The sequence below is a fragment of the Coenobita brevimanus genome, chromosome 81, assembly GCF_032717465.1.
Source record: "Coenobita brevimanus isolate Jiangsu-jjx chromosome 81, ASM3271746v2, whole genome shotgun sequence".
In the NCBI taxonomy this organism is placed as follows: domain Eukaryota; kingdom Metazoa; phylum Arthropoda; class Malacostraca; order Decapoda; family Coenobitidae; genus Coenobita; species Coenobita brevimanus.
In genome coordinates, this window is record NC_137034.1 from 7018889 (window position 1) to 7034843 (window position 15955).

At 44.1% G+C, this 15955-nt stretch overlaps 1 protein-coding gene across 1 annotated transcript; it reads left to right on the plus strand.

Annotated features, from left to right (window-relative positions):
- Window positions 1-204: 204 nt before the first annotated feature.
- On the plus strand, window positions 205-15256 carry LOC145409546 (sodium/glucose cotransporter 4-like). Its single transcript, XM_080279934.1, has 5 exons — window positions 205-284; window positions 9676-9843; window positions 11133-11343; window positions 11615-12287; window positions 15195-15256. The coding sequence occupies exons 1-5, from the start codon at window positions 205-207 to the stop codon at window positions 15254-15256; spliced, it is 1194 nt and encodes a 397-aa protein (XP_080136060.1).
- The last annotated feature ends 699 nt before the right edge of the window (window positions 15257-15955 follow it).

A 15955-nucleotide genomic window follows, 5' to 3' on the forward strand; every position in this document is an offset into this window, starting at 1 on the left:
GATGGTGAAGAAGTTAACGAGGGAGTGAGAGAGAGAGAGAGAGAGAGAGAGAGAGAGAGAGAGAGAGAGAGAGAAAAAAAAAATGGAGGAAAAGTGAGAGGGGATGAAGAGGGAGGAAGAAATGGGATGAGAGTAGTAACATCGAGAAGAAGACAGATGGAGAGAGAGAGAGAGAGAGAGAGAGAGGGGGGGGGGGATCAGGGGATGGTGCGGGAGGATCATGATGAACGGCGAATAGAAAACTTCAATGATGAGGAAAAATTGGACCGAAAAATGCAGTTTGGGTGAGACTTAGGAAAATGTAAAAATAAAGAAGGGAATAATGAAGTGTAGAATATCATCTTTAGGAGGATAAAAAAGGTTACGATGATGAGGAGAAGGAGCACAAGGAGGAGCAAAATGATGATGATGATGATAATGATGGTGGTAGTGTTTAGTAGTAGTAGTAGCAGTATTAGTAGTAGTAGTAGTAGGTGTTGTAGGATCAGTACCGTTTTATTATTATTGTTATTATTATTGTCTTTGTTATAATTTTTATTGTTATTACTATTATTGTTATTAATATTAGTAGTAGTTGTAGTAGATGTAGCAATAGTATACATACATTCATACATCCATCCACACATCTATACATGAACTGACGGACAGACATACTTATTATTCCAATCTCTCTCACTCTCTCTCTCTCTCTCTCTCTCTCTCTAACGACCCAGAGTACGGTAATCACACACTGACACCCGTCCATTAAATACTCGTTGTTAATTGACTTCCGGTATAATTGCTTGAGTACATTCTCTCCTCAGGCTCCTATGACCCACTCTCAGCTGAATAAAATCGTCCGGAATGGAATACTAGAGTTGTTCCCACCGTGAGAGGGTTGATGGTGACGGTATTGACGCTCTCAGGCTTCTATTACTTGAGCCCATCATCATCATCATCATCATCATCATCATCATCATCATCATCATTCCATCTCTTTTTTCATCACATTCTCATGCCGTCTCTCATCATCTGTCATCCTCCTCCCCCACACCCTTCCTCCCAGGTCGTCAGTAGAGAGAAAAAGAGTGAGACGGGGGGGGGAGGGAGTGGGGAAGGAGGTCATCATTACAGGCAGAGCGTCCCACAGGTCATTAGTGGTGTCTCTTGATGACCCAATTGGACCCAGCCTCCCTAATTGCTCTCACCCACCTCAAGAATCATTACCCACCACCACAGTTTGAACGTTCTATTCTCCCCTCTCTTGGTGGAAACAGCTCTAGTATTCTCATCCAGGTTATGCCAGAAGATAATATTCAGTTCTGTATGTAGCAACCTTCACGAACCACCACCAGACATACACCCTTCAGAAACTACCCTATCCAGAGAGGCACGAGTACATCTAACAAGACTGCGACGGGGCTATCAACCTACCCTGTTACCATACCAACACATACTACAACTTACAAACAACTCACTCTACCCACAATGACCACACTGTAATGCAGGCCCCCACACTACAGCCCACTTACTCACCACACGCATCACACTATCACAACACAGAATACTAATCACAAGGAATTCGCTTTGCCCACATTGCAGTGTAGTCACCCACCCAGCAACAATCACCACATGCACCATGCAATAATTTTATACTCTGTCGCTTCATCCTATCCACGATCTCGCCCTTCCCCTTCCTCCACCTCACTTTTACATGCCTTTCTAGTCAGTCTCTCATTCTCCATCCCTTCCACATGGCCAAACCATCCCAGAATATTCCTCCTAACGCTTTCAATCATAATCACATCAACACCACTACGCTCCATTAGTTCCTCATTCGTCCACCTGCTTCCCCATGAACTCCACATTCACAACAGCACCACGACGCTCCTTCACAACGCATTTCTCCGTCTCTCCACGTAACACCACACGCTCCACATCCACAGCAACACCACAACGTTCCTTCACTTCCTCACTTCTCTGTCTGTCCACGTAACTCCACACGCTCCATATCCACATCAACACCACAAGGCTCCTTCACCTCCTCATTCGTCTGTCTGTCTCTCCGTGTACCTCGTTCTTAATTAACACCTTCATCACGTCGTCACCCATTTATAAGGAGCACGTAATTAATAAAAGGCAAGTTCATTAAATTCTTTACCCCTGTTTAATTTCTCAGGGTGGAATTTATAAAGGATCCTGCCCATCTGTATCAATAAATAAAGAGCCCATTTATCACAGATCTTTTTATTATCTTATTTACGTTACGACTCTTTATTTATTTGTTTATCTATTTATTTATTTATTAACATTCAGGCTCTTAGGTCTGTATTCCCTTCGCTTAAGGAGGCTCCCTAGCACCTCTTCCTTAGCGATTTATTTCTTAATATACCTGGTTCATAGCCTTTTGTACCTTATTTATGTAGTGTCGCGATATTGATAGGATTTATGTAAGTCAGAGGAGGACAAGAAGGTGTAATAAGCAAAGTAAATCGCTTAGGAAAATGTGTTAGTAAGCTTTCTTACCCGACAAGAATACAGACTCAACCACGTCATATATTGCCAGAGTTGTTCCCATCTTGAGTAGGTCATTATTTACTCTCATTTAATTGTGAAGTGTCTGCAGTCGTGTGAATGAAGACAGGCTTATATATACATGCAGTCACATACACAACTTAAGGATTCCTAGCGCTTCTACTTTAGCGAATTAGTCTTCATGTTACACTCCAATATCCACTTGCAGTCGATGGATGCGAACTACGAGAACAGAAAAAATGTTAACGTGTACCGGGCAAAATAAATCGTTAAGGGAGAGGTGCTGAGGGAGAAAATTTATAACTACGGTACCCTGGTTAAGATACAAGGTCGTGAAGTGAAAAGAGAGACATCAAAGACTTCGAACTCAAGGCTGACATCAAACGTGGGAAGACTAATTACATTCTTCTACTCTTTTCCCTTGACGTCATAGTTCCTGATTTCTCCTTTCTCGCTCCAATTACCATCCCCATCACACCCTATTTTCCACCCACCATCCACTCACTGATGTGGCACTCCCTCAGGTGGCTCCACACTGAATGACAATCCAGCTGGATCCCTGAAATCAGGAAACCGTTTGTTACGTTGGGTGGTATCCATATAGCCAGAAATAGATACATCGTTGTTTTTGTTTCTTTTTCTTTAAGTTGGCCAAAAATTGCTCTCTCTCTCTCTCTCTCTCTCACTATAGAATATGCTAGTCACGAAGAAGTGCTATGGAAAGGATGCTGCATCGTTGTATTGTCTTTATCTGCCACTGAAGTTTAACAATAGAATAACACTAGAATATGATGCTAGTCACGAAGAAGTGCTGTGGAAAGGTTATTGAGCAGTAGCATTGTCATATTCTTCGATTCTCTCTCTCTCTCTCTCTCTCTCTCTCTCTCTCTCTCTCTCTCTCTCTCTCTCTCTCTCTCTCATTACTCCTTATAATTAAAGAGCATCTCATTAGTCAGTATGAATATGTATGTGTATCGTGACTTACCTTTCTCTCTCTATGTATACCTCCCTCCATGTATACTTTGCTCTATGTGCACGTTGTTTCATGTATACTTTTATTCATGTATACTTCGTTTCATGTATACGGCACTCCATGTATACTTTTATTCATGTATACTTCGTTTCATGTATACGGCACTCCATGTATACTTTTGTTCGTGTATACTTCTCCATGTATACTTCGCTGTGTATACCTTCTCTCGTGTGTACCTCACTCCCTGTGTAGCTCAGTTCCATGTGCCCCTGAGTTACCGTATGTAATTATGGTGCTAGTGTGTGTGTGTGTGTGTGTGTGTGTGTGTGTGTGTGTGTGTGTGTGTGTGTGAGCGGGGGTGAACGTCAGGGTATGAAAATGTGCGTGTCTGCATATGCAAAATGTGTGTGTGTGTGTGTGTGTGTGTGTGTGTGTGTGTGTGTGTGTGTGTGTGTGTGTGTGTGTGTGTGCGAGACAGAGAGAGTGATGACAGTGAAGTCGTTCATCACCCTCTCTCATTACTCACGTCTTGACTAATATTGCACACACCTCCTCACTCTCACCACCCACCCCCTCACCACTCTCACCTCACCACTCATTGCCCCTCACCACACACCTCACCCCGCCACTCCCTCACCACACACCTCACCCGCCACTCCCTCACCACACACCTCACCCCGCCACTCCCTCACCACACACCTCACCCCGCCACTCCCTCACCACACACCTCACCCGCCACTCCCTCATCACACACCTCACCCCGCCACTCCCTCACCACACACCTCACCCGCCACTCCCTCACCACACACCTCACCCCGCCACTCCCTCACCACACACCTCACCCCGCCACTCCCTCACCACACACCTCACCCGCCACTCCCTCACCACACACCTCACCCCGCCACTCCCTCGCCACTCTTCTTACCCTTCCCTCAACATTTTCTTTTTCTTATTATTTTTTTGTCTAATTTTTTACCTTTTCTTACGTTCTCACTCCCCCTCTCTAATCCCCCTCACCTATCTCCCTCACCAATCCCCCCTACCATTTCACCACTCCTCATTTTGTTACTCTCATCACCACATCATATCCCCACTCACCCCTTCCTCACTTTCATTCTCCCCTGGCACCCTCCTTACCATTCATCTTGTTATTCTTATCACTACATTTCCTCACCATCCCCTCACCCTCCCTCACCACTCACTTTTCACTATCCATTTTGCCACACCACTTCACCTCATCCCCCACCTCCCTCTCACTCCAACACGATCTCTAGCACTACAAGGTTGGGCAGAACAGGGGTGAGAGTGTGTTGTTAGACGGGTACTGCATGCCCTCTGAAATGGGGGATAAATGCAACCAGGTATTTAGGAAAGACAGTAACCATTTGAACTGCCACATTGGAGAGGAAGAGAAAAACACTACTGCTGCAGAGAGAGAGGGATTAAAATGAGGCAGTCAGTGGTATATTTTTCCCATATCCCGTAGGACTGTAGCTAATAAAGGAAAATATTTACGTAGGGACCATTGTATGTGTGTATTGTACAGTATATATAGCAGTCCTTATTTACACATACAATTTTCCTCGTATTTCAGATTAAATAAATTGCACATCTACTATGCACGGCGTCCACAAAGTTCCGTTAGGCTTACAAAAATGTATTGTGTGTATTTGGCTTCGCATATTGAGATTAGCATTACAGTTTAAGCTAACTTTTTAAAACAACACCAAAACTAAGTCTTTCATGTGGATAAAAACGTCCTCAATATGCCAAGCCACCGACAGGAAATAATTTGTTTAAAACTTACTAGACTTTGTGAAAACCCTTTATTGTTATTATCTTCATCACACGTACTGGCAAAACAGCAGCACCAGTAGTAGTAGTAGTAGTAGCAGTAGCAGTAGTAGCAGCAGTCGTAGTAGTAGTTAAAGTAGTGGTAGTAATATTATATCGTCACCACCACACCTACTACATCAGCATCATCATCACTTCCGTTCCCACCATGCTGGCAGCAGTAAGCCGGCTTGACAGTGACAAAATACAGCGCTTGAGTAGGCTTGGCATCCCATCCACCTCAACAAAGCTTATATGTACCTGAATTTACGAGAGAGAGAGAGAGAGAGAGAGAGAGAGAGAGAGAGAGAGAGAGAGAGACCTCACCTGAGTTGATGAGCTAGGAGATACATAAATTCAAAGCATCATTTATGGGGGAATGGGGGGTGCTGGAGAGACTGGGATGGCGTGGGGTGGTAGGGAGGTAATTACTGTAGGTGGGACGGGACAGATTTACCAATTACACTCTTACAACACCTAGTTTTATTACATGTTCCAAAGCCAGTGTTCTGTGTGTGTGTGTGTGTGTGTGTGTGTGTGTGTGTGTGTGTGTGTGTGTGTGTGTGTGTGTGTGTGTGTGTGTGTGTGTGTGTGTGTGTGTGTGTGTGTGTGTGTGTGTGTGTGTGTGTGTGTGTGTGTGTGTGTGTGTGTGTGTGTGTGTGTGTGTGTGTGTGTGTGTGTGTGTGTGTGTTCCTTACCAAAGCTTGTTGCCACAACCTCACAACTTTACCTTTGGACTCCTTGGTTACTATTCAAATTAACCCTCCAATAACTCTCCACCTGGTCATCAACAGAACTGAAAGGGGTTAGGAATATTTGTCCTGCTGGAGTGCACGTGCTATGGTCAATATTATCATCAATACTAATATGATAAGAGACTAATCTCTCTGAAACATCACGCATTATTGATCATTTCGGATATCATCACTGCCGTCCCTAGCGGTAATTTTTCCAGCGAGTCTGCTATACTCTTTTCACCCTAACTTGACTCAGATTTTCGTGGTAGCTTTTTTCACGGAGCTCAGAGGCAGAAATAGACAATACTGCAGTTCTACATACTTACCATGGCACTGCCTCGTGGTTAGCACCATATTCAAGAATTAACCTTTTGCTATAGGTCTGCATTGTACAGAGGCCGAATTTCAGCCTAGTTAACATGAACAGAGCCTAGTGAACGTCAACAGAGCCTGGCTGCAGATAAGAAGGCAAAAAGAACACTTTATTTTACCCATGAAAGAATGCGGGATTCTAATTTTACGTCATTGTAAAGCGAAAGACTAGTTAAACAGAAATAGCTACATAAATATAGGACATTTGGCTGTAATATGGATGCAGCTCTAGTGACCGCATATTATCAGGCCACCCTTTGCGGGATTAGGGCGCAGGGCTATAGATAGATAGATAGATAGATAATATACCTCAAACACTCATGGATGCTAATGGCTTCACTCGTTAGTAAATACTGTAGCATTAAGCACGAGAAATACTCCCTCAGCCTGCTCACCGACAAGGAGAGTATGTTTTCACCCCTGTTCGTTTTTTTGTTCGACTGTTTGTCTGTCAGCAGGATTACTCGAAAACAAATAAAAAAAGAGAGAGAGAGAGAGATTTGGACCAAATTTGGTGGGTAGATAGTCCATGTCCCAGGGAACAATACATTAACTTCTGGGACCGATCCGGACTGTATTTCAGATTCTGGATCCAGAAAACACTTTTTGCAAAATCCTAATCAGTGATGAGAAAACCTAACCCATTATGAAGAGTGGTTTGGAAATTGCGTAGCCCGTGTCGGAGAGATGCGCTCCACTGAGTGCCCCTCTAGCATTTATTTATTGTTTGGCCAAAATTTCATGAGTTTTATATTTTTCCTCATTTCCTACTCTCACTGCCACAATCACGACCACACCAGCAGACTGATTTCTTGTGTGTTACCTGGACGGCTTGGTCTGCACTATCTTTGTCTATACTGGATCGTTTATTCACCTCCACTGTCACACCCACGCACATCCCAGCCATCACAACGACACAAGGTTACCGAGATTTCAGTATCTAGTGGCGAGAGAGAGAGAGAGAGAGAGAGAGAGAGAGAGAGAGAGAGAGAGAGAGAGAGAGAGAGAGGGAGGGAGGGAGGGAGGAGGGAGTAAAATTATTAAACATGATTACCACCACAAGTATATATCAACCACTCATATTATCGTAATTGCTGCACCCATTACCAAGCAGTTTCAAGGATGGAGAACACTCAGTTATCCAGAGAGAGAGAGAGAGAGAGAGAGAGAAAATGAAGAGATACGTGTGTTTGTCTGTGCGAAGTGTGTGTGTGTGTGTGTGTGTGTGTGTGTGTGTGTGTGTGTGTGTGTGTGTGTGTGTGTGTGTGTGTGTGTATGTGTGTGTGTGTGTGTGTGTGTGTGTGCATAGAAACACCACCTCTCGTTCATCATTTCCCTTTCTCCTCTCACGACGAGCACACCAAACACACTAATTACTCTACGTGCCATAGAAGGTTCGTAGTACCTGTTCCTTGGTGATTTATTTTGCATATTCTTCTGTGTTACTTACATCGTATTAATATCGACATTGCTTCCTTCAATAACTTAGAGGTGGATATTGACGTGTAATGTTAAGTAGCATAAGAGGCTTCGTTGCCCCTCTTCCTTAGCGATTTGTTTTGCATTTCATACCTTAGTATTTTCTTGGATAGGAGATTAAGATTAAAAAAGAAAATAAAAAACAAAAAGAGTGAACTGGGTAAAGAGAATTTTGATTTTAAGCACATTTACTCTAAGCTGACAAATATCCCCAACCCCTTTCGGTTCAGTTGATGGCCAAGTGTAGTCAGACTGGAAGGTTGCTTTGACTAGTAACCAAGGAGACTTATTCCCAGTCCTGTCAGGTGAAAACAAGCCGACTATAGTAAGTGTAGGTCAACCAAATCGACACGAAAAGGATGTGGATGTGAATCAGTGAGGAAAGTAACCAGATTTATATCTAATGATAGGGATAACTCTAGAATTTTATTGCACTGACGCCAGACGATTTTAATCAGCAGGTAGCGAGTCATAGAAGCCTGAGAGTGTTAATATCAGAGAATGCTGGACATAACGATACACTGAAGACGTTAGTTACTTCGGCTACAACCCTTAACGTGGAAAAGTCTTTGGGGTATCCGACACTAAGCGAGATGGAGCCGGAACCTAATTTGACTCTGACTGTAAACAACACCGGATCGACTTTCTTCCCGCCAAAAGAGGAACAGCCTGGATGGATGCTAAGCCCACTGGATCTAGCTATCGTTGGGCTTTACCTGGTTGGATCTCTGGGCTTTGGGCTGTGGTGGGGATGGAGGAGGAGAGGGGGGGCTGAAGAGTATTTCCTGGCTGGTCGCACTTCCTCATGGCCCCTTGTTGGACTGTCTCTCTTCGCTTCAAATATTTCAAGGTAGGGCATTCGCAGATTATCTTGGGCTTGTGTTTAAGTGTTTGTTTTTACTATCATCATCAACATCATCATCATCATCATCATCATCATCATCATCATTTACCTTATCCTCACACACCAAACTCACTCTCAAACACTTCACTTCCTCCCCTTTTACTTTCACCAATATACTGCTCTGCTCTCTTCTTTCATAGCACGTGAGGTCTGACTCTACCCTTTTATCATCACTCGCAAGTATTCTCAAGCATAATTCATGTGTGTTATTGATTCTCCTTTAGCTATTTCCACCGTATATTTCACGTGCACATCACACACTACACTATGACTTAGACACATCAGCGGTGCAAAAAAAGGGTGTTGCTTATCTGTGGCTGACGGGTCTGTTTGATCAGCCGTACCGGGGTTAAGCAACAACAAAAACCTTAACATAGTCTTGTATGGAAGTTATGTCTTCTTAATTGGCTGTCTTCATAGCCTGCATTAGTCACATGTTATTACCTTGATCCTGAGCTCATTTGAACTGCCGGCTGAAGTCACCCATCTCCTGCAGTTCTCCATCTTTCGGGAGACAGGGGGGAATTTATGAGATATATGTATGGGAGAGGTTGCTGCAGTATGGTGTGCAGAATAAGCTAATAAGAAGTGTTGTGTGGTTTCGAAAATCCTTGGGTAAATATCCGCTACTATACCTATTTTCACTGTAACCTGGCCTAACGCTCCCGTCACTCCCTCTTGAAGGTTGAGCTGCGGCAAGAGATTAGGACGAGGACAGCGCTAGCCAAGAAGAGATGCGAAGGAAAGGAGGAAGCAGAACCTTATTATTGGCTTGTTCTGCCACTGAGCTACGAGAAATAAGCTGCTAAATAAAAAAAATCTTGGCCAAGTTAGAGTAAAAAATATAATACTTTCCCTTGCAGCACCACACTCATAGGCCTAGCTGGGGACGCCTATGCTCACGGTATCGCTGTTTATAATTACGAGTGGATGGCTGCCCCCGTCGTGGTGATGCTGGCGGTGTTTATGGTGCCTGGCTTGGTGAGATCACGCGTATACACCACCCCAGAGCTGCTTCACTCAATGTACAAGTAAGATAAACGTTTGGAGAGAATGGAGAATGAGAGAGTAACTAGGAGAGTATATGTGAGAGACATGAAAGGGTGAGACGGGGACTGCGAGACAAAAGGATGAAGTTGAGGGATGTGGTGGAGAGGTAAATGAACGAGGATGTGTGAGGTGTGCTGTGAATGCGGATTATGTGTTAGGAGATGCACTTTGAGATCCTTTGGCCATCTGGAGAGAATGGGAAATTAAAAATGACTGGGAGAGTGTATGTGAGTGAGATGGAGGGGAAGGGGAAGGTGGTAGACAGGGGAGCACAGCATCCACATGGCGGATGTAGAGCTTCCCCCAGGCGACTACACTGAATGACAAGCCCAATGATTTACTGTAATCCATGAAGCCATTGACTACGCTGGTTGGTAACCATAAGCAAAGGACTCCCGGTGGTCTAGAGGGTTAAGGCGCTTCAACCAGATGGGATTCTACCTCGGGTGTTTGAATTTATGGCCCACATAATGCCACTCAGGAGCGAGTGATGTTGGTCACCCTTGACTTAAATGTCGGGACTAAGTAACCTAGCCTCGGGCCCCTACGCTCCTGATGGGGCAAAAAAGGATTGAATGTTGGATGTACTATTTATTTGTGATGGAAGTGCCGTAAGGAAGAGTTGTTTGAGCTGGGAGACAAAGGCGTAAAGTACATCACGATAACGTAGATGGTCTGTGAATCAAGAAATAATTATTATCCCGGTCTCTCCGGACTAAAATAATAATAATAATAATAATAATAATAATCTGCTTAATATAAACCAAACAACAGCACTGGCAGTGATGTAAGCCATGCACAGTGCTGCCGATACACCACACTGATAGCCAGCGAGGGGGAGAGCCGGGGGGGACGTGCGCCACCTTGTTTATAGCCGACTACTGATTACTTATGATAAAGGAATAACGTTATTCATCACAATATTTTTATTTATTGATTGATTTATATATTTATTGATTGACTGATTTATGCAGAGAAGGGATCAAAGACCCACAATCGTTTTCCCTCTTAGAAAAAATAAACAAACGAGTCAAATTCAAAATCCGTTCATTGCGAAGTGTCGGGACACACTGCGTTTAAAAGACTGGAGGTCATAGGCAGTGGGATATACAGATTGTGGACGACAGTTCCGGAGTTGACCTGTTGTATACATGAAGGACTCAATTGTCCAAAGTTCGTGGAGAGAGAAGCAGGAGAGGTAGCAAGACTTTTGTTGCCGATACTCCATTTGCATAATGATGATGATGATGATGATGATGTCTCTGAACAGTGGGTGCGCACGATACTACTTCTCAGCGATAACTGTGGTGCTGAGTGTTGTGGTGGAGACTGCTGGGACACTGTACGCAGGTGGTGTGGTGGTGGGGGTGTTGGCGCCGGGATGGCCGCTGTGGCAAGTAATGGCGGTGTTGGCGGGGGTGGCAGGGCTCTATACTGTCACTGGAGGCCTGGCTGCCGTTATGATCACTGATGCTATGCAGGTAGAGTCTATTTTAAGTATGTAATTATATTCAACAGTGGTAGTGGTATAGTGCTTTCATTTTAACCTGACACAGATCTCTAACTCCTTTAAGATCATTTATTGGCCAAATGTAGCTAGACTGAAGGGAATATTTGATTAGGATATAATCTGAGTAACTCATCCTGTCTCATAATTAAGGCTCATGAATTTCATGTAACTACAACATAGTATTCAGCTGTGAGAGTGGTCTCGTTCTGTCAGATGAAATTAAGTTAACTATATCTGTACAGGCAGTGCTGCTGGGGGCGGGGTCCATCGCCATTACTGTGTGTGCGGTGCAGCAGGCTGGAGGCTGGTCCGCTGTGTTGGCCGCACAACCTCCAGGCCACATGTCCCTCATCAGGCCCTTGGATGACCCGAGTGTGCCTTGGCCGGGCCTGCTGGGCGTCCTGCTGCTAGGGATATTCTTCTTCGGCACCAACCAGTTCATGATGCAGCGTGTTTTAAGCGCTGGGAGCATATGTGAAGGCCAGTGGGGTCTTTTACTGGCTGGAGTACTGAAGCTGCCAGTGTTATTCATTATGGTGCTTCCTGGCTTAGCTGCCAAAGCCCTGTACCCCGACCTGGCCCGACCTGATATGGTATACCCGACCCTCATGCTGGACCTTCTGCCGAGGGGTGTGGTCGGGCTAGTTCTGGCTGGATTCCTCGCCGCACTCATGTCACAGTTGGACTCCACATTGAACGCCGTAGCCACACTGGTGACAATGGATTGGGTACGAGTCTTCTGGCCTAACCTCACTCCACGGAACCTGAGATTAGCGGGTCAGGGGGTAACCGTGGTCGTGGTTGTAGCGGCTGTGTGTTGGGCCCCTCAAATACAAAACTACCCATCCCTCTACCAGTACCTACAGCAGATCCTGGCATACACAGTCTCTCCCGTCCTCACAGTCTATATCATAGGTTTTTTCTGGCGTGGTGCAACCCCACTCGCAGCCTCAGTCACCCTCGTCGTAGGAACGCTGCTCGGAGTGACACTTTTCCTCCTAAACGTCATCTTCAAACTCATCCACATACATTTTCTTTACATTCCTCCCATCCTATTAGCCTTCAGTGGCCTAGTCCTGGTATTAGCAAGCCTGATCGACTCTGGGACAGCACGGGAGGACAGGATTGTGTTATGGTCGATAGAGAGTTTCACTGAGGAAACAGAGGAGCTCAAAACGAAACCCTTATGGCAAAATTATCGTCTCCATTGTTTACTCCTTCTTTTCACTACATGTGTAATTGTTGGCCTGTTTTGGTAAGAGTGAGAACCATAACGCATTTAATCGGACAAAAATCCATAAATTCTCTCGAACAGATCCAGTGACGAGCATTAAGCAATTATCTAACAGAAGTACCACATAGAAAATGACAAAAATTGCAGTAAATTTCCCCATAACGTACTTGTTTAGACCTGACAGACTCCTAACCCCTTCAGCTCAAATGATTGTCAGGTGTAGCCAAATAGGAGGGCTGGTTTGACTAGTAACCAAGGTGGCTCATTCCTACCCCATAACTAAAGGCTTAGAGAATTCCATGCTTCCACAATTTAGTATTCTAATTGTGGGAATGGCTCAGTTCCATCAGATGAAAACAAATCGACTAAAGAACTGTCCTCAAGTGGGCTTCATCCTTACTATTTATTTCATTTATTTTATTATTGTTTGTTTATTTATTTTCCTTATTCATTTACATTATCATCACTTATTTTATTCCTACCATCTACAGACGATTTTAGTCAGATACGAGAGAATTTTCAAACAGGATAATTGAGACAGAGCCTTCCTTAACCTTCACTACTAAAGCTTTATCATGCTGAGGATAATATTCTGAAGGCAGCAAGGAAAAGGCAAAACATACTCCACGATAGTGAATATTTTCCTACGCCTCTATATTACCGTTATTTCTTCGTGATGACAAACTCTTGGACTGCACAGCGGTTCCACGAGTAGAAATCAAGAGGTGCTGGGCTGTACGGTGGCCTCCTGTGGCTTTATTGATGTGGCCTGTGGTTTTCGAGGCTTGGGACCCCAGCTGTGTACTCCAGGCTTAAAATATCTTATAAGTAACTAGTATTTATCATTTAATAAACTGATCATCCATTTATTAGTGGGAATTATAACTAGGACGGTAATGATATACGAACAGTTTTTTCAGTGTCTTTGTCTTTTACGTAAGTGGCATAGTATTTGTAGAACCAACTCCAGTTTCATTTGAAAGTGAACCCAGTGGACTGCAGGACGAAGTTACCCTTTTTTCACAGCCTGCCATTCTTCTGGGAGCGAGGGAAGGGGACTTAAGTGGCATACAAGAGAATATCAACGTGACATGTCCGGTCATGCACTTTGTTTTGCTAATTTGAGGTAATGATGGCAATTTAAGCTCATACAAAATTATGACAACACTATATATGTCCAGGTTCCCAGTGGTTTTATTAACACTGTGCTAAGCCTGTCATTATGCATTAAGCCATGTGAAATATTCTTACTGATTATAAAGGGTGTGTTGCACAGTAAATAGACTGTGATAACTGAATTGCATGTTTTGTCCCCTTGATGTTACAACACACACACACACACACACACACACACACACACACACACACACACACACACACACACACACACACACACACACACACACACACACACACACACACACACACACACACACACACACACACACACACACACACACACACACACACACACACACACACACACACAGTGAAATTATTTACCTTTTCTTCAGGTGTTATATGTAAGTACGATGCTGTAATGACTGAGGGCAATTAAAAGCTAATTACGTGATACGAACACTTGCCAAAGCTATTATTACGGTATATATTATACTTTATGATCTGTAGTTTATCATCACCACCACCACCACCATCATCATCATCACCACCATCATTATCATCATCATCAGTACCACCACGACCACCTCCACCTCCATAATCATCATCATCATTACCACCACTACCACTTCCATCATCATTATTATTAACACCACCATCATCATCACCACCACCACCATCATTATCGTCATCATCACTACCACCACCACCACCATCCTCCTCCTCCTCCTCATCATCATCACCACCACCACCACCACCACCACTACCATCATTATTATCATCAATACTACCACCACTACCACCTCCATCACCACCACCACCACCATCAACACCTTGACCTCTTTTCCCCCACCCAAAGATGAAGTAAGGTAGGGTCCAGAATGCAATAATAGAGAAAAACATGTAAGAGGAGACGTGCATGTCCTTCACCTCAACTTGGCCCAAATCCTCGTCAGTTTGCAGGATCAGTGGCAGAAGAGGACATTATTACGGCTCTGCATCCTTTCCATGGCACTTTTTCGTGACTAGCATGACATTATAGAGACAATCCATAGCTCTGCATTCATGATCGGCAAATGGCAACTTCTGACCCAGCTAAACCGAACAGAGCATAGTAACCAAGAAGCATTATTCTCACGTCATTACCAAAGGCCATTGATATTTAACCACGACTAAGTATCGAAGTTATAGCAGTAGCCTAGTTCCGTCAGGTGAAGAAACAGTACTTTAGCCACACCACTGTGAAACCCTTGTCCCACAGACGCTCATATTTCTAGAATGATAAACGAACAGGCTAGGGTAAGGGATGATTTCTCTGGGGGGTTACGTCACTACTCTCTGGGACTGCTGTATGTGAGAGATGGTGAAATAAGGAAGAGATATTCTGTAGCTGTCATTGTTGCTCTTCTTCTTCTCCCTCATCCTCATCCTCATCCTCATCCTCATCTTCTTCTTCTCTGTGGCCCAAGGCTCACCTGAATGTGAACCCTACGGACTGAAGGCTGATGCTGCCCCCTTTACCTGCAGTTGAAGGACAAATGTCCTTCAACTCCCTCCCTGACCCTCGAAAGTAGGAGGACTACTTTCGAGGGTCAGGGAGGGAGTTGAAGGACATTTGTTTATCTGCATAGTGGAGCTGTCCGGCTCTATTGATGTCACCACATGAAGGCGTCCCCGCTTCAGCACCAAAAAATATAGGTTAAAGTGTGGATCAAGTCGGAAAAAATGAGTAACTGGAGAGAGAGAGAGAGAGAGAGAGAGAGAGAGAGAGAGAGAGAGAGAGAGAGAGAGGAGTAATATAAATAACCCTGATGGTGGGAACAGCTCTAGTACTTTATTCCAGCTAACACCAAACGATTTCCTTCGACTGAGGTCGACGACATTTTTAGCTCAGTCCATTCTTACTGCCACAAGACGGTTTTGATAAAGTCAGGAAGGAGTTGCAGTAGAGAAGGGGGTTTACTGAGGCTGTACCTAACCCCTCCAGTTCCAAAATCTCTCCTGAGCTGAATAAAATCGTCAGAAGATGGCAAGAGTAAACTGAAAAAGACTCGTGTTTATAGATGCAAAAAAAAGCAGTTTTTTATTATTACATTCATTATTCACGATCTAGTCCCCGTCACAACTTAGATATGGTTTATGAGGAAGAACTTAAGGAGATTTTGCACCCCATTCCTTGGTCTTCCTGCAGAAAACAGTTGTAACTTGCAGTAATATTTGTGTTGTTAGA

Coding starts and splice junctions, on each gene's coding strand:
- LOC145409546 (XM_080279934.1), top strand. CDS start 205: ATGGTGCGGGAGGATCATGATGAACGGCGAATAGAAAACTTCAATGAT. Junction 285..9,675: donor GACCGAAAAATGCAGTTTGG/GTGAGACTTAGG, acceptor TTTCCCTTGCAG/CACCACACTCATAGGCCTAG. Junction 11,344..11,614: donor TGATCACTGATGCTATGCAG/GTAGAGTCTATT, acceptor ATATCTGTACAG/GCAGTGCTGCTGGGGGCGGG.